This window comes from Callorhinus ursinus, unplaced genomic scaffold (assembly GCF_003265705.2).
Source record: "Callorhinus ursinus isolate GAN/ISIS: 27379988/994484 unplaced genomic scaffold, GSC_fseal_2.0 scaffold1, whole genome shotgun sequence".
NCBI lineage: Eukaryota > Metazoa > Chordata > Mammalia > Carnivora > Otariidae > Callorhinus > Callorhinus ursinus.
Window position 1 is genome coordinate 6,111,773 of NW_027397063.1, and position 24,900 is coordinate 6,136,672.

A 24,900-nucleotide genomic window follows, 5' to 3' on the forward strand; every position below is an offset into this window, starting at 1 on the left:
ACAATCTAGCTGTGTTTAAGAACTCTCACCGTTTTTTATTTGGTCTTTACAGAAACTCCTCTAAAAATCCAACCATTATTTGTTTGATGCTCAGTTTGTATCAAGGTTTCTCCTAGAGCTTGAGACAGTTAGTTTGTTTGGAAATTTTATTCCAGAGAATGCAGCACAGGGGGAGTGACATGGAGGATTGGGAAGCCACCACAAGAAAGTGTTAGCAAGTTGGCCATAATCGTGAACAACTCATGTGCAATTCTGTGGGACTTTCTGGAATAATTTCACACCTGTCTACCTGGAATTCAAAAGGTGGGAGCATTTGCCCATTGGTTTGCATTCGCCATTGCTTAAGCATGGGCCCACTTCTGGGTGGTACATACATGAGCGTAGAGTAAGTCGGCATAGGCTTCCCTTGCCATGACATCAGAGAAGACCCAGGACAAGAAGCAAGAGTAGGTGAGTGGCCCCAAAGTGAAGAAGCACTGTCTGGGTGCACCCCCACGGAGCTGGCTTAGTCCGTGCAAGCAGAATACAATGGAATGCCGTGAATTTGAGCTAGTGCACAAGAATGTCTGATGCACTTGCCAAAGATACGCCCTCTCTGGGACTTACTCTCTCCTCAATCAGAGGACAGAATTGGACCAGAGGACTTTAAGACCCAGTTCTGACATAGTGAGATAGCCTGAGATAGCGCTGGCCTACCACAACGCTCCTCATCAGGCAGATGGGACCAGGGAGGGAGGATTGTGTTGAAAGCACATAAGCAGGGGTGCTGGGTAAGGTCATCAAAACAATGTGACCACCCACTGACCCGGGAGCTAGACTCGGGCACTTGGAGGCTCCTTACCCCTTCCCCTGTCCTTTGATGTGGGTTCCGCTCTCCTTTCCTGCTCCCAGAGTCTTCTTCAAGGACACAGCCTTGAGATAATGATATGGTGTTGAGAACACCTACACGACACATGTGACTGAACCCAGCTAAGGCCTCTTTATCAACTTTTAAAATTTGGTGAGCAGATGTGGAGATCCATTGGTCTTGCGGCCGCCCGAGGGAAGCCTTGTTTATAAGTTCCTTTTGCTCATTAAAACTTGCCATGGACCAGCCTGGAGTGGCCTGCCTCATTCTTTCCTCTCTCCCTGCCTTCTGCATTGGAGGGCCAATTTGGGAAGCTCTGAGGGAGCTGCCAATCAACAACAGGTCAGCTAGGAGATGCTGAGAGCAGACCTACCTTATACCTCTGTCTCCTAGGTCACTGCTAGCATCCTTACCCTGCTGGGTAACCAGTAGGCCCTGAGCAATTCTGAATCAGGGAAGGATAACACATCTTGAATGATTTGGAGTCTTCTCTCTCAGGCCCTGTACATAAACATTACTCATGTCTGGTCACAACTGGGTTTACCTCTTATATTGAAAGACGGGGACCAGAGCAACGCCAGCCGCATACACATGGATTTTCCCACATGATGGTTTGTTGTGGCCCCAAACTTGGGATTCTGCTCATTTTTATTGACAACACCCTGATTTTGATCCCAAGTGGAAGCACGTATGAAAAATTACAGGAATTTGCAATGAGGCATCAAGAGAAAGAGAAGGGTGGTTTAATTTAGGATTTCTCAGCCTTGACACTATCCTCGGAAGGTTTATTTTTATAGACGTTGTGAGGCTGGTGACTGGTATTTTCAAGTTCTAAAAGCAACCTTTGCTGGTTTTTGTTTGTGTCTTTCACCTTCCGCTTTCTGCCCTCCAGGTGCCTTCTGCCCCAAAGATTCCAACCTTCTAGGATTCATGCTTTTTGAAGAGTTTGGAAAATAAATTTCAGTTCAGTTTTGTGTTGCAAATTACTCAGCCTTTGGGGGTTTATAATGTCTTGGTTAGTAAGGATTCTGGAGATTCAACCCAGAGGTTTGTGTGAAGTGGAAAAAAAAAAGACAGAACAATTCAGGCAGGATGTATTTAATTTTTAAAACAGCCATTATGTTCTGTGCTTAAATTTTGAGTTCCTTTTTTATATTTCTTAAGAGATAATGAATAGCTTCAATTTGAGAGTATGAACATCCTGGAAAAATTCAGAATGACAAAATCTCATTTTATGTTTATTAATTTTTCAGCAAGTCCACTCTTCTTCCATTTGATGAGACTAAGTGGGTTTTTTGAACTGGCATTGGTCAACATTATTACCAACTTTGTGATGAATAATATCCTCCTCCATATCAAACGTTCAGCCTCCCACACATGCTTAATTCATTTTATTCTCAAACGCTTGGCCGTGTCTAAGTGATTGCTGTGATTCAGTTTTGAATGAAAGAATTGCTCACTTGCAGCCTGTGATAATTATTGTATAAGGCTTAGATTGTTCTTTACAAATGAGAGCAAATTTTCCATCAGTGATGAAGATAATGGGTAGCAGGTCTTTAATCTCTCCTCGCCAGCTCTCACCACACCTCCCTCACTTCACACTCTGCAGACATGAGGATAAACTTCATAAGGCTTTTCTTGGAGTTAAAGCTTCATGTTGCATGTAACTACATGGTGATACCTGCTGGCCAGATCCATCTTTACATTCCAATGAAGGAATGATTTGTTGATTTCATTTAATAGGGTTGTAGAATTGTGTGGAGTTTCTTCAAGCTTCCCTGTGGTTGTCAGTGTGAGTTTCTTCATTGTTGCAACTTACAGTCAATCAAAATGATGCCTCTAAATGCTGGCACTTAAAAATAGAATGCACGAGGGTATTAGCAGCTTTCCTCATGCTAGGATGGATAGTGTAAGACACCAGTCTTAGCTGTTTCCCAGAGAGCCTGCCTGCCGTTTTGCTGGTGTCAAATAGAAAGCAATCTGTTGAATGAAATAATTGGTTTGGGGGTACTTTGCGACTGGAAGAAGACTACTCGTGAAATATCATTTTAAAGTGATTTCAGAATTTGTGAATTCTGTTTTTTTCAGAAAGGTCTTGCAACTTAGACTTGCAAACTCAATTCACTTCTCTGCTGTTGTTGAACAATTAGTTGTATATCTTCACTGTTATAGATAATTGTAATTTCAAATTATAGCTTCAAGCTATTGATGGCTCTCTGTCTCTTCCTGCTTTGTTTGTAGTGACCTTGCATTACATTCTAATGAAGTAAAAATTGTCAAATTATGTAAATGAAGCAACACATGAAGTACAAGGACAGCAGTGCTTGTAACTTACTATTTAAAAGCTTTATTTTTTTGTTATTTAGAAACTGGAAGAGAAATGAAGACTACATTCTTTGTAGTACCATTAATGGAACATTAATCGATTGATTCTTTTTAGAACTTACTGCTGGAGCTTTAATGAAGAAGGCATCTCATCATGTTTTTTTAAATATACCCAGGTCAGGTTGATAGTTCATGGCTCTGTCTTATTTGAATCGCAACTTAGTCAAATATAAACTGCATGATCTTGGTGAGCCATTCAACCTCCCTGAACTTTAGCTCCTTTGTGTGACATGACACGTACTCCATAGGGTTGCTGGAAGCATTTAAATATGGAGAATGGAAAGCCTCTAACTCAATGCCTGGAAGAGGGTCATGTGCACACACACAAAAAAAAGTTCATTTCTTTTTCTCCTGAAGCTAATGGAAGATATTTTCTAAGATCCTTTTATTTGCAATTTTCACCTTGCAGTGGAAAAGAATCAAGACAGAGTAATGATATATAAAAATCTCTACCATCTCAGAAATGTGGCAATGGGCACTGCAAACTTAGGTGTAACTTTACTACTGACTCTACTTTTTGCTTCTGTCACTTGATTAATTTGCATGATTAAGTACTTTTCCATAGCAGGCAATGAATTCATAGCTGGTAGAAGCCTGTAAACTACTCACCCATTTGAAACAAGCAAGCCAGCCCCTGTGACCAGGGACTCCAACCTTCAAACACTAACTGGGACATTCCTCGTGGTGGGAAGAGCATAGTTATAACATTGTGGAAAGCAGTCATCTTGTTAATTTCTCCCTCTACCTGAGAACACGCTGCGAGTCACTGAGGGAGAGACGGTCTGATCCCTGGGAATTCTAATACAGCCCACAGCACAGCACCGTCTTTTTCGGGTGTGTTACTGGCTTCCAATTAGAAACTTGGGGAGCTTCCAATATGGCTTTAGTGTAATGAATAGAGATGGATGAAGCATTTTGCAAAGGGACTTTCAAAGAGTTCTAACAATGCTGTTTGCTTTGTGAATGTTTAAAACATAGTCTATCTGTCGCCCTCAAAGATATGGAAATCCATGATTGTCCCTCTCTCCTACCCCAGGTAAGCCAGTTTATGACACGAGTCAGATCTTACAGCTATTTTGGTACAGAAATATCACTGACCACTTATGCTCTGGTAAAGTGACTTATTTTGCCAGAGGTAAAATGGTTGTGAACAGGTGGGTGGAGAGGATTGGTCATATAGGTGTTCAGAATTGACTGTCTTGTAGTGAGATGAGATAAAGGAGAAGGATATCTGTATATGGTTTCCCCAGGAATAAAAAAGAATAATTAAATATTATGGTACATTGTTCACACATTCATTCATTACCAAATATTAAGTGCCCACTTCCTCATGTGTTCCTTCCCCTACCCCTGATGTAGACAATCCCTTCAAGAGCCTTTGGTTTGTCTGTGATAAAAATGCATGCTATCTGTAAGTGTCTGTGTGAAAAAAATAGCTTTTGAATATATTGAGCATCTTGGGAGAAAGATACTGTACCCTTTTAAATTAACATTATAATAATTTTAAAATTTAAGCCCATTTCACTGGCATATTAATGAATCTTATCAGTCACTCTTACCTATTGTTATTGGATTAAAAATTTTAGGAATAAAGCTCATCCGATTTATTTAGAAAGGGACTTGGCTACAAACACAGTACCACTAAATTAGCTTCTAATTTGTTTTGCTGCTTGAACATAAAGGGTGAGTCCCACTGCCCTCTACCCTTCCTGAATGTGTCTTGCTCCGGTCCCTTGGTTAATTTTCTGAGCCAGCTCATACCCTAAATATAAGTCCTTGTGTGTTGTTTCCTGACAGGTGTTGTCATTGTCATCCTGAAGCATATTCAAGGAGGTTCCTTGTCTGTGAGAAGCCCCGTTAGCTATGGAAGACTGGCTGGTTAAGTTATGCTTAAAACATATTCAGTGCCAACAACAAACCAAACAGGGTGTGGGTTTGTAATGAGTCCTGGTCAGAAGGGAGAGAGTACGTGATGGCAGGACGGTGGCATGTTTGGTGTTACCGTCAGACTGACATTCATTGTATCCAAGCAAGATGAATAAGGGACAAAGTGTGGGCTGGGATGACCGATAGCTTTGAAGCTGTCAAGTAACCTTCTTAATCCTGGGACTAAGTACAGTACAGAAGCCTCGTGATTTAGTTACCAAACTACTAAACTGTCTTTATGAGGATGAAGGCTTCTCAAGAGACAATTAACCTAGAGATTCACAAGATGTTCTAAGGCATGCTGGTCTGAGCCAAAGAAGCCAGGCGGACCAGGGCGGGAGCCCCACCCACCAGCAGGGATATATAAAAGCTCAGGGACCTGAAGGGACATTCACAATTCAGGAGCTAGCTTCAGCAAGTTACCCGCAGCTCTCTGTCTGGCACCATGTCCTACAACTGTTCTACAAGGAACTGCTCTTCCAGGCCGATTGGAGGACCCTGCACTGTCCCCGTGGCTCCAGCTGCCACAGCTTCTTCCCATGATGCCGACTGCCTGAGTGGCATCTATTTGCCCAGTTCCTTCCAAACTGGCTCCTGGCTCCTGGACCACTGCCAGGGGTCCACCTGTGAGTCCACTGCTTGCCAGCCAACCTGTTACCAGTCAAATTCCTGTGTCTCCAGCCCTGGACAGGTGACCTGCTCTCGGCAAACCACCTGTGTCTCCAATCCCTGCTCAACCACCTACAGCCGGCCAGTCACCTTTGTCTCTAGTGGCTGTCAGCCCCTGGGTGGCATCTCTACTGTGTGCCGACCGGTGGGAGGAATCTCCACTGGGTGCCAACCGGTGGGGGGAATCTCCACTGTCTGCCAACCATCCTGCGGGGTCTCCAGGACGTACCAGCGGTCCTGCATGTCCAGCATGTCCAGCTGTAGAAGAACTTGCTAAGTGTGTAGGAGCCAGTGAGCGAATCAAGACTCCAGGACCTGCCAGCGGTGTTTCCAGGCTCGTCCAGCATGCTGCCTGTCCCCGAACAACTCTTCGTTGCTGACCACTGTTCTGACGGCCTTACTGCTTGGCTGCTAGCTCTGAATAAGCTGCCTTTGGCAATCAATGATTGTTCTGGCTAGCACCAAGCTTATTTTAAGGGTTGATCACTGGTGGCGCATATGCCTCTGGATGTTTCCAGAAACTTTACTTCCCATACCCCAGTCTCCGGTGGTTTTGACATGTTTTGACCTTGCTGCTGTGTCTTCTGGCTTCTGCTTTTGTGCCTCTGAGGAAGGGAACTTGTCTCGCTCTGTATTTTCTCAATAAACCTGCTTACTTGGCATTGCAAATGTCTGTCTCAATAGAGTTCTTTATTTGCAAGGGTTTTTGCTGTCTATGAGCCATCCTTGCTGATCAGAGCCTGACATTCTTCTCTGAGCACAGAGTATGGGTTCAGTCATCGTGTTTCATGACAAGCAAGGGAATATCCGATATTTTACTTGCCTAGAAGTCTTTGGACATGTAGTGATCTAGAGTGACATGTCCTCTATATTTACTCCAATTTGTATGGGTGCACGGAATAATTGCCATGTAGGAAAAAAAGAAAAGTTACCCCAAGAAACCAAGTCGTTTGGGAAATTATACAGTGAAGGAGGCAGCGGAGTCTGTTAGAGTCTCAGAGTCTTACTTTACCAGAGGACCGCAGTGGAAAACTTTGCAGAAGATCCCTCCGTGATCAGACCAGATGGGGGAGAAGGAGGAAGGGTGGGGAAGTGGGTTTCCAAGGCCTGAGATTCATGGCATCAAAGGGTGGCTCCAGCTTTATATTCCCCTCACTTGCTGCAGAAGTTTGGTAGATCCTCCACACCCTTCCCCCCCACCCCCCTCCCCACCCAGGGCCAAATGCTCAGAGTAAATCAAAGCTCCAGGTTTCAGTAAATCTGGGCAGGAGAAACTTGAAAGCAAAGTTCAGAAACACATGGTGGTTTATTTTATTAAGAGCCTTATTCATGCTTGCTCTCCCCTGGATCCTGTGTATTGATAAAACAAATCATCTGGACTGGTGGTCCACATGCTAACTCCTTTTGCTTTTTTTTTTTTTAAGTGAGAACTGGCCGCCTATTGGTTTGCTTTTGTCCTTCCTTTTCCTCTGTTACATCCAGAAACACATCTCTGTGTTTCCTTTACAGAGTTGCTCTAGGAGAAACAGAAGAGGAAGATTTTTTACAGAGAACGGCGGCATACAAGGTGTGTGCACCATGAGCAATGGGCGCTTTTTCTCCTACCTGAGGAGCTCAGTGCCTGGTGCAGACCCAGATCAGCAACCTCTATTAACAAAATCGTTTTCTTATTTCACTAATGGTTTTTCAGAGATGTATAGATGATTTCTGGATAGACGGCATATTTTCAAATTTTTCCTACTGCTCACTCTACTCTTAGAATTAAGGATCCCTCTAATCAAACACATGTTAGGATGAATGACTCAGCAGTAATATTTCATTAAAGTAAGACATGGTTTTTATTATATATTATTCCAGACCCATTTTACTTTAAAAGTAAAACTCTGGGTTTCAGATATGTTCTGGTTTATTCTAAAATAGAAGTCACCGGGGGAACCCTCCATGGCTCCTTCAAAGGTGTTGCTTCCAAGACTCTTACTGATTGCATATCTCAGTCATTTCACATATGATCTGGAAAATTCAAAGTTTTTCAGAGGTTGAAAATTATTTAATTTTTTTTTTATTCTTTAGCTTTCTAGAGTTCAATAAAAAGTTATAAGGATGGAGATGCCTTCCTTTTCTTTTTTATTTAGATGGCTAATCATCTTAGTAGATTCATATATTAGTAATTTATAATAATAGGTTTTATGGGCTGCTATGAATAAACTTTTGCTTGGGCTATTTATTATAATGGTGTGAACATCTAAGGATGATGTAGCTATCCTGCGAAGCTACTTCCTTGCCTTTATTTCTGATGGGGGAATTATTCTATTTGTACTTGAACTTTGAAAGTTCTCTCCATTCTTTGCTTTATTTCACAATAAATGATAAAGTTTTTGGTTCACCTTTGAGGACTGTCTTTTAAAAGATAGGGCAATGATTTCTTTCTCTTCTTGGTCTGGGGCCCAGAGAAGGGTCTTATATGTATGTAATATCCTGGAGCTGTGGGGAAGCAGTTCGAGGGACTTTGGTTCAAATCCTGGTTCTGCCGCTTCGTTACAGGTTTGTGAAGCTCCCTAAACCTTAGCCCAGCTGTCAAATGGACAAGATGGTAGCATCTCATGCCCCCCATTTGCAGGAATAAACTGAGGTAACATGTGTGTCTCCCAGGTATCAGCTGAGGTGTCCTGCTGTTTGGTATTAAAGTGAACCAGTGTTCTTGGGACACCTGGGTGACTCAGTCGGTTAGGCATCTGCCTTTGGCTCAGGTCATGGTCTCAAGGTCCTGGGATTGAGTCCTGTGTTGGGCTCCCTGCTCAGCGGGGAGCCTGTTTGTCCCTCTGCCCCCCATCCTGCTTGTGTTCTCTCTCTCTCAAATAAATAAATAAATAAAATCCTAAAAAAAAAAAAAAATAAAGTGAACCTGGCATTCTCAACTCCTTTCCCTCTTCAGTGGAAGTCTTGGCTACTCCTGGCATCTCTGAAGGGTCTGAGTTGAAAGGCTGGGAGGAGGTGCCTTACTGTTATCTTTCCTCATCCCTCTGGCTCTGAACTTGCACTTTAGAAAAATGAGTTCATTTTATGGATCTTCTTCCTGTTCCATAGTCTGTTTCTGTTCAGACTGTAATGATTCAGACACCTTAGCACTACTCCTTCCTTGATGTCCATAAAACCCACTTACACAAGGCATCTGTGCGTCTAACAGACTTTACAGAAATTTTGGGACCTAGATGGTATTTATATTCTAGTGAGGGAAACAACTTAAAATTGAATTTAGGCATTAAGAAGTTCTTGGACCATTGTCTCTGGAACATTATCATATTCAGTTCAGAACGAAACCTCTCCTTCCTTCCCTCCCTCCTCCGCTCCCTCCCTCCCTCCCTTCTATCCTCAAATACTAGACCTCTACTGTTCCAGCTTCTGTGCTAGGTGCTGGTTATGTAGCAGTAAATAAAACCGCCATGATTCTTGCCCTCATGAAGCTCATAGCTTAGTTAATTAGAGTAATTTCTGTAGAATTTTTTTACTTTCTTCCATATCTTCCCCTACAAATGCTTATGAGTGCTTACCAAGGTGCTACCTCACATATGTTCTCTGAAAAGGGTAGGTTTTTCTACCTTTTTTCATATATGATGCTTATTTATATTACAACTATGATACAAGCTGAAAATACAACCAACCTCTGGGATATTTGGCTTTAAATCTAGGAGACATAAAGCTTGTAAAAGTCAAGGGAATGAGCTGATAATCGGTTGAATGGCAAGAATGAATGGTTGACAAATTAGGGGGCAGACCCAGACTGGTTCCCTCTAAAAGGGCACTCTACCTTCAGAGAAGGCAGGCTGTGCAATTTGACCCCAGCCTTGGCAAATATCTACTTGGTCTCTTTATACTTTTTGGAAACTACAATTTCCACTGAGGAATTTATAAATGCCTTCATATTTGAAGGGTCTTGTGTTAGCTTTCATGGGGTCAAGATCCTTATTTATTAGGGTCACTGGCTCCAACTTCTTTTATATGCTCTACTTTCCTACATTTAACTGCCTGCTAGGCCTTTCCAGAAATATGTCTTATAATAAAATTCAAAGAAATTTTCAAAACTCAAATTGCTCATAATGAAACTTATTAATTAGGGATATGATTTGTGTTGCTTGTTTCAGATTATATAACAGCTGTGGTAAGGAACTAGCTCCCATTAACACAGACAAAGAGCTATTACAAGCAAATATGAAGGCTTTATGGAAGTTATTCTGTGCATTATTATGGAAATGGATGATAAAAGGGACAACACGGTGTAAGAATTGTGCTAATGGTAGTTCTAGTACCTGTGAGAAAGGCAGGTGATCATTCTGAGCAAGAACTGAGTGTGGTCAGGGTAGGATTTTTTTAGCGGTGTGTTGGTCTCATAACCACAGACTTTCTACCATAAAATAGTTTACCACTGAAATTCCTTCAGAAAAAGTGACTTTATCAGCTTGGATCTGAAAGTCCAGCTCCCCTAAACCACCTTTTCCCTCCATTAACCATTTTAACACAAGTTTTCTTGGGAACACATCAATTGCATCATGGCAGAGAAGACTTATATCACTCAAATGAAATATTCTTTTACAAAACCTTCTCATTATACTGATTCTTGCCTTTTGGTTAATGCTGCCACTCTCTTCTAAGTCACCTGGGATGGAATCCTGTCACTGTGTTTTACTTCTCTTTCCCCTAACATCACACACTTAATTCCTTAGAGATGTAACAATTCTTTGTTTTTTTCTTAGCATTTTCTCTGGCCCAGCCTACTGTGGGCAGGCATACCTCACACTACAGTAGTGTAATAAGCTCCTAAGTGATTCTAGCATTTCTATGTCCTTTTTGGACAGCTTTATCAAATCTGCCTGTATTAGCTCTCCAGGGCAGCTATAACAAAATATCACAAACTGGGGAGCTTCAACAACAGAAATTGATTGTCTCACAGTCTGGAGACTAGGAGTCTGAGATCATGTCTCAACAGGGTTTGTTTCTCCTGAGGTTATAAGGGAGAATCTGTTCCATTCCTCTCCCTGAGCCTCTGGTGGTTTGCTGGCAAATCTTTGGCACTCCTGGGCTTTTAGAAACACCCTGATATCTGTCTTCATCTTCACATGATATTCTCCCTGTGTGTCGATGGGTGTAGGCTGTGTCCAAATTTCCCCTTTTCATAAGGACATTAGTTATACTGAACTAGGGGCCCACCCTACTCAAGTATGACCTCATCTTAACTAATTAGCTCTGCAATGATCCTATTTCCAAGCAAGTCACACTCTGAAGTACTGGAGGTGAGGACTTCAGTAGAGAAATGCTTGGAGGCACAGGTCAACTCATAACACTATCAAGGCACAACTCTGGTAATGTCACTTTTTGGCTCAAAAATATCAAAACATGCTTATTGCCTAATGAACGCTGTTCAGACTTGCTGGCCTAGCATTCGTAATTCCCAGCAGACTACTTAATAAATGCTCAGTAAGCATAAGAAGAATATAACGTTTAAATTTTGGGGTTCTTATTCATTTCTATACTTGAAAGTCTAATTAATAGTTGATGTGTTATATTCGTCATGGTTCTCCAAAGAAACAGAACCAATAGGAATATATGTATATACATATATATACACACACACACATGCATATTTATATTTATATATTTATTTATATATATTTCTTGTATATAAAGAATAGTGTATATAAAAGACTCTCTATATAAGAATACTTATACAAATAAATATTATAAATATAAACATATATGTATATATATTCCTTTCTTATTGATTCTGTTTCTCTGGAGAACCATGATGAATATAGTATATATAGAGAGAGAGTTCTTTCTCTTTGGAGAACATGATTAATATAGTTCATTATATATATGATGTACTTTTTACAAGCCAGCCTGGAGAGTGGCTTCTGCTTACATTCCACTGGCAAGTTCCCAGTCCTATGACCACACTTAAGCACAAGGAATTTGTTCATAAGGCCCAGATATGGGTGAAGAAAGAAGAGAAAATGGGTTTGGTGAACAGAGAGCCTGTGTATGCAACATTTTATCATGTGGTTATAAGAATGAAGAGTGTTATGTGAAAGTCTGACTCCCGGTAGGTACCCAGAAAGTGGTGAATGAATCTGAATTAGACTTCTATTTCCATCTGTCTATTGAAAGAGACCTGTTTTAAGAAAACATCCCTTTATGGAAAGGGATGCATTATGGAAAGGGATGCACTAATCTAATATATTCAGGGGTTGCTTGTAGCATTTAAGGATCTATCTGTCTTTCTAGGAGATGTTATTTTTTAAATCCAAGGAAAATGCTTCTAGACAAAAATTGAGATGTAAATAGTAGTGCTCATTTAAAAAGCCTGGGTGGCTCAGTCGTTAAGCATCTGCCTTTGGCTCAGGTCATGATCCCAGGGTCCTGGAATCAAGCCCCGCATCGGGCTCCCTGCTCGGCAGGAAGCCTGCTTCTCCCTCTCCCGCTCCCCCTGCTTGTATTCCCTCTCTTGCTGTGTCTCTCTGTCAAATAAACAAATAAAATCTTAAAAAAAAATAAAATAAATAAAAGGACCTAATTTTGGTAATGGCTACAATGACTGGGAATAACTGAGATATTTCTAACTCGAAATAAAATAGGAATTGACCAGACAACAGTTCCATAAATGAAACAATGTTCTGTTTCCCTCTAATTAGCATAAACTACATAACATCATCTGGAATCATCTAGTCCTCCATTCTGGTCCCTCTTTTCATTGTGTAACTATCTTCCGAAAGATGTCAGTGCTGGAAGAGAGAGACTGCCGGAGTAACATACAACTCCCTCATTTAACAATGAGGAAATAGAAAGGAAAGGTCTTGCTTGTCCAATAAACATAGTCAGTGATAGACCCACTAAATGACTTCTGACTGAGTGTTTTTTATATAAATATGAAGATTCTGTGGTTCCTTATTCATTCTCCTTTCTTGATGAGTTATCCTACAAGTAGTCTATCCAGGAGTATCATATGCTATGTCATCACTGTTTATCTAAAATTCAAATGTAACTGGGAGTTGTGTATATATATATATATTTAAGATATTATTTATTTATTTATTTATTTATTTATTTATAGAGCATGTGAGTGGGGAGGAGGGGCAGAGGGAGAGAGAGAGAGAGGATCTCAAGCAAACTCGGAGTTGAGTGCAGAGCCCGACATGGGGTTCAATCCCACTACCCTGAGAACATGACCTGAGCTGAAATCAAGAGTTGGCCTCTCAATCGACCCAGCCACCCAAGCACCCTAGGAGTTGTATATTTTTATTTGGTAAACCAGGCAGCCCAGATGTGGCATCCACATCTAGTGGCAGAGTACACTTAGTGAACTACTCTACTCTAGAAGACTTAGCCTGCTATCCAACCACAGAGGCTGACCGACTCCTCCTGATGTTTGGTCTGTCTTGTCTGATATGACCCTCAATAGTCCTCGGGGACATATGATGGTGCAGTAAGGCTTAACTGGCATACAACTGACCAGTGGCAAGCTGGTCTAGCTGAAGGTTCTGTTGTAGTTTGTTCTCCTTATCAACTCAGGACATCTTCCCTACGCTCTTCATCCTCTGCTGTGATTATCTGTACAGCTAACCTTATATTTTTTTAAGATTTTATTTATTTGACAGAGACAGAGAGAGAGAGAGAGAGAGGGAACACAAGCAGGGGGAGAGGGAGAGGGAGAAGCAGCCTTCCCACGGAGCAGGGAGCCCAGTGGGGCTCGATCCCAGGACCCTGGGATCATGACCTGAGCCGAAGGCAGAGGCTTAACGACTGAGCCACCCAGGCGCCCCAAGCCTTAGTCTTTTTTATTTTAGTTTATTTTTTTTAAGATTTATTTACTTATTTATTTTTTAATTTATTTGACAGAGAGAGACAGTGAGGAAGGGAACACAAGCAGGGGGAGTAGGTAGGAGGGGAGAAGCAGGCCTCTTGCCGAGGAGGAAGCCCGATGCGGGACTTGCTCTTAGAACCTTGGGATCATGACCTAAGCCAAAGGCAGATGCTTAACAACTGAGCCACCCAGGCGCCCCTAGCCTTAGTCTTTTTTAAATAATTTTTTTAGTATTGGCATGCCCCATTTGGGACGCGTTTTGGGATGTACTTACACTAACATTTTGTTGCTTATCTGAAATTTGAATATAAATGGGATCCTGTATATTATCTATAAAATTCAGTGGAGGTCTTTTCTGATATTGCATTAATTTTGGAATGGAAAAAAGGAGTTCTGTAGGGCAAGTGCTTGAGAAGTTCAGATCCAATTAATTTTACATGATTTATTTCCTCATTCTTTTCAGAGTTTTAGTATTGCTATGATGCACCGTGAATCTCTGCTAGAGAGACATATGATGCAGATGTTCTATCTATCTATCTATCATCTATCTATATCTATATATCATCTATCTAGTCTTTTTCTTTTCTTTATTATTTTTTAAAAAGATTTTATTTATTTTTTAGACAGAGAGAGAGAGGGAGGGAGAGGGAGCACCAGTAGGGGGTGGGGACAGAGCGAGAAGCAGATTCCTCACTAAGTGCAGAGCCTGATGCAGGGGTTTGATCCCAGGGCCCCAGGATCATGACCTGAGCTGAAGGCAGACACTTAACTGACTGAGCCACCCAGGTGCCCCTTGTTTGTTTGTTTGTTTCTTTATTTTAATGAAACCCTTTTATTTCAGAACATCCGATGGACTAACATTTTGTGAAAGATATTTTGGAAAACACTGACGAAGAGCAACACTGGGTGACTCAGAGAAGCCAACCTACAAGGTGGATTCCGCTCTTTCTGTGATGTAAGATAAGGATGAAAAGACCAGGACAGTTACACAAATCTTAAGAAGAAAAATAGAAATATCCAGATGACCTGCACAACAGCCAGTACAGCATAATTCTGATGGATCATTAAATTGTTCCATCCTCTGCCCTGTGTAATACAAAGGGTCAAAGACAGGCTGGTTGATCACATTCTTCTCAGATTCAAAGTGAATGCTGTTCCACAGGTATTGCTAAAGTAGCATGTCTAGACCATGTTCTATATGAATGGCTCTCAGTGAAGTTATTCGAAGCTGCCTATACCTCTGGTGCAATGGTAATTGGAAAGGCAAACTGCATTTATGAGGGAATAGTGCTGACTGAGGGGTGTAATATTTTGGTGGGTAGTTTTGGGCCTTTCAAAGTGAGATGTGACATTCAAATGCCAGATAAACCCATTGTCAAACAACCCCAAACCTTTGGCATTTGAGAATAGTTTCTTGATTCTTTTTCTTCAGAGAACTTATTTCTGTGTAGAGTCTATCAAGTGAGTGATTTTTCAAAGCTGCTGACTGGTCTCTTCAAGGTCGAGGGAAAAATTGATGGTTTAGAATTATGATTAGATTCTCCGTCTATTCCTTCCCTTCTTTTATTTCTTATTTGATGTCTTTATTTTCTCATTTTATCTCCTAAATTTGCAAATTTCCCTGAGATAGAAGGTGGCCTCAGAGACTTACTGAACAGAGAGTTTCCAGTAACTTTGAGGTGTTATTTACACATTTAAAATCAGGGGACACTAGAATGATTTTATAGTTTAAAGCAATTGTTCAGTTAATCATTCATTCATCCAGCTAATATTTTTGAATATATGGTAGTACTTTGACAGTCTTTCTTGCTTATGAAGATTCAAATAGAGTGAGGAAGCAGATATATAAATAACCAACTAACATGAAGTAAGTGCTGTAATAGGGAAGCATATAGAAAGTGAAATAAATTTGAAAAATGCTGGGCGAATGAAAGTTAAGCCGATTTCTTTACAGCAGATTTTACCTGAGCTTTTAATATGGTGATATCCACATATATATATATGGACTATAACTTGGAATGTATCCTAAACATTTTCCCCCTGGAATATCTGGAAGGACCAGGGTCCTGTTAAACACACCCTGTAAAGCCATATATTTTGGTGTATATACTCAATTGGACATGGATGATTTTTGTTAAAATGTCGCTTTCTATGTTTGCTATCATTTTTTTTTTGAGTTTTCAAGATGTATCCAATCTCAATACTTTAAATAATTACTGTATAAAAAAGTAGGTTTTTCAAATTTCGGGGTTTAATCTTAGCTTACTCTCTCTCTCTCACTCTGCCAGACCAGTATGGTTTCTTTTAGTCTCTTTCCGTATGTGTGGTCTGTGTCACCAGGGAAGGTTTTTTGCTTATATAGGTACAATATGTTTAGGTGATTGACCCACATACATACGCGCCTGTGTGTGTATGTGTGTCTGTGGGAAACAGAACGCCACAAACGACCAGTGGTGCATGTTTGCTCAGACTCTGAGATCTTTGAGAAAACTCGAGATGGCAGGGTTAAGAATAACCCGAAAGGATCAGAGTGAAATGCCCTTGGAACGTGTGTGGTCAGTTCTAAAGTCCGCAGCAGAAGATGTTTAGTAGATAGGAAGCCAGCTGTAAGCAGCACACCGTGCGCTCCCCTCTTTGTTCCCTTGCCCTGTAAATAGCGCACTGGGCACTCCCGTCTGTTCCTTTATTTTGTTTTAAAGATACTTACGTGCTTGACTAATCCTGCATACGTGGAGGAATGTGCCTTACTGCGTCCCTGCTGTAAATCACTATAGATCTATATCACTGTAGAAGGTATACAAGAGGATGGAAAACAAACCTCGGCGCCTCGGGCTGTGAGCTCGGGGTCCCCTGTGCCTCGCTCTACTGTCGTCTCTTTTTCTCAGTTCCTTCGCCGCCCCAGGTCCCCGACTCTCGGAGGTCGACATGTGTCCAACCAATTTTTATCCTAGGATTTTCACATAGGCTAAATCCTACCTGATACAAAAGTGAGGATAAGAGTTGTTGCTAGTCCTTTTGGGAGAAAAAGGAATGTGTACCAAATTGCCTGGAAGACCATGCTAAATGGATAAACAGGAAGAAACATACTATATTTCAGTAGAAATGAATGCAAATAATCTTTATATAAAATTTAAAATGGGAAAAGGATTTAAGAGAATATGACAAAATTTGGGAAGACAGGAGACACACTTTTTAAAATATGATGGCTCTTTCTCAACATTTCCCGCATGCGTACTTGTTTATTGGCATTAACACCACCTTGACTTAAGCCCCTTATTATCTCATACCTGGCCGTTATAATAGCTAGCTAATAAGTTTCCCTAATTATAACCTCTTATCCAAATTAATTTTCTTACTGCACCGTTGTGATCTCATAATCAAACTTTATTAGCTCCTAATAATGTATTAAAATCATCAAGCCATAATGGATAGGACATTGAACTTGGAGTGAAAAAGTTATGATTTTGAGAGCTACTCCTGAGCTGTATAACCTTGAGCAGGTTTCCCAACATCTAGAGGCAAAACTATTTCTGGCTATAAAATTCATATAATAATACCCTTGCTGCCTAATTAATAAGTTTGCTATAGAATTTAAATACAATGTGAAGGGTATTTATAAACTTTGAAGCAAAACACACATATGAACTACTGTTTTTGCTCCACAAAGTCTATATTTCTCAGGCTGACAATCAGTGCCTTACCAGACCACGATTACTTTTCCATTTTATGTTGACCCTTTGCTTGCATGAATAGGGCAATTAATTCAAACCAGAATGCCCTGGGCTTTCACAGCTAAACATCTACGCTAGTTCCTGTCCTTCTTCCTGCTGACTATTCTCTCATCCTTGTTATAGCTCCATGATGCCTTCTATAGTTTCCTCTGGCTGCTGGAACAAATTACTATACACTGGATGATTTAAGACAACAGAAATTTATTCTCTCACAACTCTGGAAACCACAAGTCCAAAGTCAAGGTGCTGCAGGGTCATGTGTCCTTGGAAGACTCTAGGGAAGAATCTTCCCTTGTCTTTGTTTAGCCTCTGGTGGCTCCTGGAATTCCTTAGGTTGTAGACACATCTCCAGTCTCTGTTTCCATCTCACTTGGGTTTTTCCTGTGTCTCTGTGTCCTCTCCTTTGCTGTCTTGTACGAGGATAGTAGTTTTGGAGTTAGGGTCGACCTTAAATCTAAGATGATCTCATCTCAAGATCCTTAATTACATCTTCAAAGACCCTACAGCCAAATAAGGCCACCTTTATGAGTGCTGGGGGTCAGGACTTGGACATATAATTTTGGGGCCACTATTCAAATGACTACACCTTCTTTGGTCATTCCAATCTGATTTTTTTGGCTTGCATATACTTTATATGCAATCTTGAAATAGCTGAGAGGAAACCATTGATGATGAGCCAATTAAATGGGCAAATTGTGAGAACTATTTATGAAGAGTTTAGCATTTGGTTCATCTAACTTAATTGTTTTTCAGCCATAACTACATCCCTTACAAAGAAGCAGCACTATTTAACTTTCTATCAAAAAAGTTGAATTGTGTAAGTGCTTTTTACAGCCTTAAAAACTGGAAAGAAATTTTCTCATTTTTAACACATAATTGGTCAAGTGGAACTATTTTTAATTGTAAGATATAAACCATTTAAAGCACTATGGCTCAGCAATTTAGAAAAAAGTAGATTATTATTATATTAGTATTAGGAAAACTAATGCTGTAACACTCACAAAAGTTCTCTGAACCAGGTAGAGATGAAAAGCCCAACATTGACATTGGCTTTTCATTGAGATAGCATGGAAGGCATTAGCTCAACACACTAGGGATTCATGCGATAGTCATTGTGAGCTCAAACCCATTGCAGTGGTGGCTAGAACCCCTCGCTTCTGTATATTCTTGTCCCTATGGTGGGTTTGTTCCTCTTTGGTGGCATTAAAGACCACAGAGTATATCTATGGCAACAAGCCACCAAATTATTCATAGCCCAAGCCAATTTACAAAGTTCATCTGGGTTTTGCCATACAAAGCTTTTTCCCAGGTAGAGAAGGGGGCAATGTGTGTTCCTGATTATTTTGTTTATTTACACAGAGTATTCCAAAATTCTAGAACTTGCTGATGCAGCACAATCCTTTTTATTTGTAATAGATTCATGATCTCACCCTTTGCTACATTGAAAACCTGTCCCCAACTTCTTTTCACTCACTTTCCCAAGGTAGAGCGAGCTAGGCAACAAGGCTCAAGAGAATCATGTAGTTTTTCTTATTATGGTAAGTACAATATAGAATGTTGCTTTTACTGCCCTTCATCAAAAATTAACATCTTCTTCACTCACAAGAGTGAAAATACACAGCAGCTTCATCTTGTCTCTTTCCTTAGGTCTTGCTAAATGATGGAGAGAGAATCTTCGGATTTACTTAGCTAACATTATATTTCTACTAATATATTTCCAAGAGCTTTTCCAAGCGTGCATAAACATATAATTATTAACTTGACAAACCCTCTGGTTAAACACATTTTATTGCTTTAGTTACTCTAATTAAATAAGTTTCCCTTTGGTTCAATACTAACAGTTCTTTTTGACCTCTTTCCTTTCCCCTGCTGAAATGTAGGGAGGTGTTGGCCAGAGGTGGTGGAGTGATGAAGAATGGTGTCTGGCCATTCATGATGATGGCCTTCATGATGATATTTCAAACATTACCCTCTTGCTAGTGAGGAGTGGGTGACTGGAGAAAAGAAGCCAGGGAACAGGCCCAAGTATATCTTCTTCTGTTCCAGCCACAAGAATACCATGTCAAATCCCTAACGGGAATGAAGTGTAGAATTCTTATTCACACCCCTTGAGAATAAGACATGTTAGCCTAACTTTGATTTTCTCATTTGAACATTTATTTACATATATCATTGTGTTTTATTTAATTTATTTTATTTTTAATTTAAATTCAATTATCCAACATATAATGCATCATTAGTTTTTGATGTAGTATTCAAGGATTCATTAGTTGCATATAACACCCAGAGCTCATCACATCACGTGACCTCCTTAATGCCCATCACCCAGCTCCCCATTGTGTTTTAAGATGTAATAGGAGGGAAAAATTAAGTGCAAGTATGCTAGCCAAGGGATTAAAAAACCAGCTTCTGAGGAAGGGCAGAGAAAATCATTGTGCCTCTTCTCCCTGGAGAGACTAAGGTTGGTAGACATTTTGTCCTTTTAAATGTTGTATATTTGATTTATAGAAGTTAAAAAATTGTAAGTAAAGTCCAACTTTGTTCTTGAGATTTTTCAATTGATTTTATACATAAAAAGTATTTCAAAAGTTATTCTCCTTATTTTTAAAATTTTTTGGTGGCTTGATATTTTTTATTTTACTTCAAATCGATTTATAATTTAATATGGTTTATCGTGTAAAGTTATTTTTTCCCCTTCAAATGCTGACCAGTTATTTCAGCAGCATTATATGAGTAATAGCCTCCTTTTCTTACTGATTTATGATTCTCCATTTGCAATATATTAGAATTTAAATCTATGTGAGTATATTTGTGTGTTTTGAGGCTCATAATCTTAATAATATAAAAATAAATCTTTTCTATGTCTTCTCCTGATCTTTAACTAACATTAAAATATGATAATCAGCATTTTAAAAAAACATTCAAAAATTTAATCTAAGCAATCATGCAAATTAAGCAATTAAATAGCACAGGGTGACTTTTTATTTATTTATTTATTTTTTTAAAAGATTTTATTTGAGAGAGCGAGAATGAGAGAGAGAGAGAGAGCACATGAGAGGGGGGAGGGTCCGAGGGAGAAGCAGACTCCCTGCTGAGCAGGGAGCCCGATGCGGGACTCAATCCCAGGACTCCAGGATCATGACCTGAGCCGAAGGCAGTCGCTTAACCAACTGAGCCACCCAGGCGCCCAGGGTGACCTTTAATATAAAGCAAAAATTCTATTCCCTACTCTTCCCCAGTCTTGTTCCTTAGAAGCAGCCACCTTATATTTAGATAATTTCTTTAGTAGTTATTGCTATATCCTTAATTAATATAGTGCGCTATTATTTTTTATTTTTCAGATGTACGATTATCTATTGACTTCCTATATGATGACTGAAAATTTAGCTCTCTTACATTGCCCATTCCCTGAAAACTCCCCATTAACAGGTTCTTCCTATTTTGCTATTATTTGGTGAGTCAATAATCATTTTTATAGATATTTTATAGAGCCAAGTGCATACTATGATTATATTGCCTTTCTTAAATAGCTTTTTATTTTTCCTGTACATTCTAATGATCTTATTTTTTCTTGCACTATTTCCTTTATTATATCTTAATTATTTTTAGTGTCTCTTTTTCATTGTATTGCCTGGTTTTCCTTTCCTTCCAGTAAACTCCCTATTTTCTTCTATTTGTCTGCTTAAGCTTAACTGCTGTCCTTTCTGATGCTCTGCTGTCATCCTAGGATTCCACTCTTTGGTTAAATCCTTTGGTTTGTTGGAGCACGTTCTCAAGCCAGTCTCAAAGGGTGTGTAGAGAATAACTTTCTGAACCACTGGGTGCATCTGACAGTGACTTATTATATTTCATACTTGAATGATAGACTAGCTATCAAATAAGAGGTTGAAAATCATTTTCTATCCCATCATAGACAATTTTCCTTCTCTGCCTTTAGCTCCCTGTGTTTTTGATGTGCTATCTGTTGTCAGACTGCCTCTCTTTCCTTTGTACTCACAAAGTACACAGTCATTGAAAAAACATTTTTTCTCTGGAAGCACTTAGAGCTTCCTTTTTTTTGCCTTGGCATTCTGAAATTTCACAGTGATGCATGTAGGAGTTCTTATTTTAAAACATGGCCTCCAAATTCTTTGACATTTTTCTTCTCAAGAGATGGGGTCCTTATCTCCTCTTGAATCTGTATAGGATTGGGACTGCCTCCACAAGTAAAGTCCACAGGAAGTGACACAGGATGGCTTCTGAGGCTAGATTATAAAGGATCTTGCCCTTTTACCCTGGTTCTCTGGAATGCTTGCTCCCTGGAAACTCCAACTTGGGATTCTCTGTCTTGGAACCTTAACTGCCTTATTGTAAAAAGCCAAGACCACGAGGAGAAGTCTTGTGTTCTATTGATAGCCTGAGCTGAGATCAGTCATTGAGTTATCCCAGCCCAAGTGCCAGACACAATGAATGGAGAAGGCTTCAGATGATCGTACCCTCCAGCTGTTTGGGTCACTCTCAGCCATTCAAGTCTTCCCAGCGGAGGCTCCAGGCATCGTGTGGCAGAGTAAAGCCATCCCTGCTGTGCTCTGTCTGAATTCCTGACCTGCAAAACCATGGGCATAATAAAGTGACTCTGGTTTTAAGCCACTGACTTTTGTGGGGGTAGAGGGGGGAGGTTAGTAATAGATAACCAAAACACTAGGTATGGGTCGTTCTTCATCTGAAAGCTCCTCTACCCATGTATCTGGCACTTGGGGTGTTATTCAAAATATTTGCAATTAAATACTCAGCTTTAATGTTCTACAAAACAGAGCAGTGTCCTCCTTGATTTTATTCTGCTTGTGAACTTAATATTACTCCTCTTCTCCATCAGTTATGCCATCTTCCAGAAATGTGTTGAAACATTATGTCCTTTGATGGGCCCTAAGAATCTGTTCTGCATTATTGCAGACCCGTTATTGCAGCCTATTATTGTGGATCAATGGCTGTTTTATTCCTTTACTACCATTTTAATGGACTCTCAGAAGGGGAAGAATATAAATTTGTATGATACATCTATTATCTTGGATCTTCTGAAGATTACATAACAGAGAGCAGTGTGTTGGGAATTATGGCAGACTTCTAGTTGGTTATCAATATCCACTCTCCATATTTTCTATGACAACAGGGTTTACCTGCATGTGGCTGCCCAGCTAAAGCCTACATTTTCCAGTTTCCTTTGCAACTAAATATGGCCATGTGACCAGGTATTGACCAATAGGATGTGAGGAGAAGTGATGTGCCCTCTTTCTCTAATTCTTAAATGAGCTGGGTGTGTGTTCCTCTGACAAGCTTCTTGTTTGCTGAGATGTGGCAAAAGTTAGGAGCAGCTGACTTGGGCCTCCATGTGGAATCTATCTTTTGAGGATGGTACAACTGTCTACCAACCTTGCCTACCTTTGTACTGTTATATAAGAGAAGAATAAACTTCTAACCTTTGAAGTCATACTTATATGACCTTAGTAAAAAATAACTTATATCATGCAAGTATAAACCTCAGTAACATACTGTTTTGTGACCAGAATTTAGAGGCAAAATTTAGGATCATAATTATAATAATACTCATAGTAGTGATGATAGCTAGTGCTTATTTAGAACTTACCATGAGCCAACACTGTTCTAAGAGCTTTAATGGATCAACTAACTTAATTTTCAAAACCCTACCCTATAAAGTAACACTGTAATTGTTCCTATTGTGCAGATTTTAAAAATTGCAAAGGTGGTTAAACGATGTGCTCAAACCTCCGTAGCTAGTATTGGGAGAGTTAGGTTCAACAGGTAATCTGGTTCTGGACACCAAACTGTCAATCACCTTGATAGAGTGTTTGTTCTTTGTGGTATCTGGCCTTTGTAGATTGGAAATAGATGTAGTCAGGAGCCATTTTACCAAATGTTGTAGTCACATGTTAATTTGAAACCATTAGTGATAAGGAAGAACTTAAGTACAAGGAGATATTGCTAAACATATTAAATAAGGGCTAATAGAAGTTAGTGAATAAGAACATACTTGATCTACTAAAATTACTCCAGTGAGGAGTGAACTGCAAGTTTATACCTGTCCATTGACTTTTTTTTCAAAGACTTTATTTATTTATTTATTTGAGAGAGAGAAAGAGAGAGAGAGTGAGACACAGCATGAGAGGGGAGTGTCAGAGGGAGAAGCAGCCTCCCCGCTGAGCCAGGAGCCCAATGTGGGACTCGATCCCAGGACTCTGGGATCATGACCTGAGCCGAAGGCAGTCGCTTACCCAACTGAGCCACCCAGGCGCCCCATTGTCCATTGACTTTTTTAAATGTAAATTGCATTGAAATATAACATGATAGCAAAAAGGTACACATAAGTTTGGCAACACAATCAATTTTCCCTAAGTGGACACCCTCAAGTTATCTGTACCCAGACAAAGAAACAGGGCATGACCAGCCCCCAAAGGATCCCCATGGCCCTTCCCAGGCAATACACATCTTTTTTTGGAAGGGACATTCCTAATTTATTTTGTCAGTAGTTGGAATTCTATCTTGTTGTGCATTTGTATAGACTGTATATGTATTTTTGCCTCTTTAAATAGATAGATCTTCCAAATAAATTAGATATGGATATTGAGAAAGAATGGCTTCGGGTGAAGCCACATCTCCAGTGCCTGAGAGAAGAGCTCGGGTAACTCCTGGTTCCACAGACCTCATCCCCAGCTCTTGACACAGAGAGCCAAACCTCATCTTCTGGGAATTCCATGCTTTTATGATACTGTTTTCCCTCTACTTCTTCCATCTTGGGTTTTCTCTGTGCTGTTGCTTATCGGCCTGGCTATGTCAACTTTGCAGGTTTTTGCTTTTTCTTGGGCTGTTGTTTTGAGTTTGGCCGCGTTAGCTCCAGTTTTTGTGGCCTTGGATCTGGTTGTAGAAAAAAATAGAAATGATGGCGGTGCTGTGTCAATGGGGTCTAGCTCCGGCTGAGGATGTGGCAGTGACAGAAAATTGAAGATTCAGCTGAATTGGAGCCGGGGGCAGCTACCAAGCCCCACGCTTCAGATTCCAGGGATTTCGGATATATATAAATTTATCCTACTGTTTTATGCTTTACAAGCTTCAAAAATCATTTCTTATCTTAGGACAGACTATCATCTTGGTCTCTCCATTGCAATAAGTACAATCTGTAGCTGTCAAAATTCTGGATTTTATTGACTTACAACTGAACTGCATGTATGTTGATGAATAGGGTCACTTTTCTTTCTTTTTCTTTTCTTTTTTTTTTTTTTTTTAGAGAGCTAAAGAGTGAGAGTGTGGGGTGGGGAGGGGCAGAGGGAGAGGGAGAGAGAATCTCAGGCAGGCTCTACACCCAGTGCAGAGCCCAACCTGGGGCTTGATTCCAGGACCTGAGATCATAACCTGAGCCAAAATCAAGAGTCTGACACTTAACCGACCAAGCCACCTAAGCGCCCCAATAAGGTCACTTTTCTAGAAGGAAATTTGGA

At 40.2% G+C, this 24,900-nt stretch overlaps 2 protein-coding genes across 4 annotated transcripts in view; both read left to right on the plus strand.

Annotated features, from left to right (window-relative positions):
- The first annotated feature begins 5,603 nt into the window (after positions 1 to 5,603).
- KRTAP11-1 (keratin associated protein 11-1) lies at positions 5,604 to 6,104 on the plus strand. Its single transcript, XM_025867661.2, has one exon. The coding sequence runs from the start codon at positions 5,604 to 5,606 to the stop codon at positions 6,102 to 6,104; it is 501 nt and encodes a 166-aa protein (XP_025723446.1).
- A 12,754-nt stretch (positions 6,105 to 18,858) lies between these two features.
- Positions 18,859 to 24,900, plus strand: part of KRTAP8-1 (keratin associated protein 8-1) — a 47,823-nt gene continuing 41,781 nt past the window's right edge. For 2 of the 3 annotated variants that reach the window (XR_012378804.1, XM_073894492.1), the window contains exon 1: positions 18,859 to 18,948. The gene's annotated coding sequence lies outside the window, so the exon portion shown is untranslated. Of the gene's footprint in view, positions 18,949 to 20,751; positions 20,865 to 24,900 lie in introns of all 3 variants that reach the window. The other variant, XM_073894530.1, reaches the window with a different exon arrangement.

What these genes read in the sequence shown, in the direction of transcription:
- KRTAP11-1 (XM_025867661.2), top strand. Translation starts at nt 5,604, where the DNA reads ATGTCCTACAACTGTTCTACAAGGAACTGCTCTTCCAGGCCGATTGGA.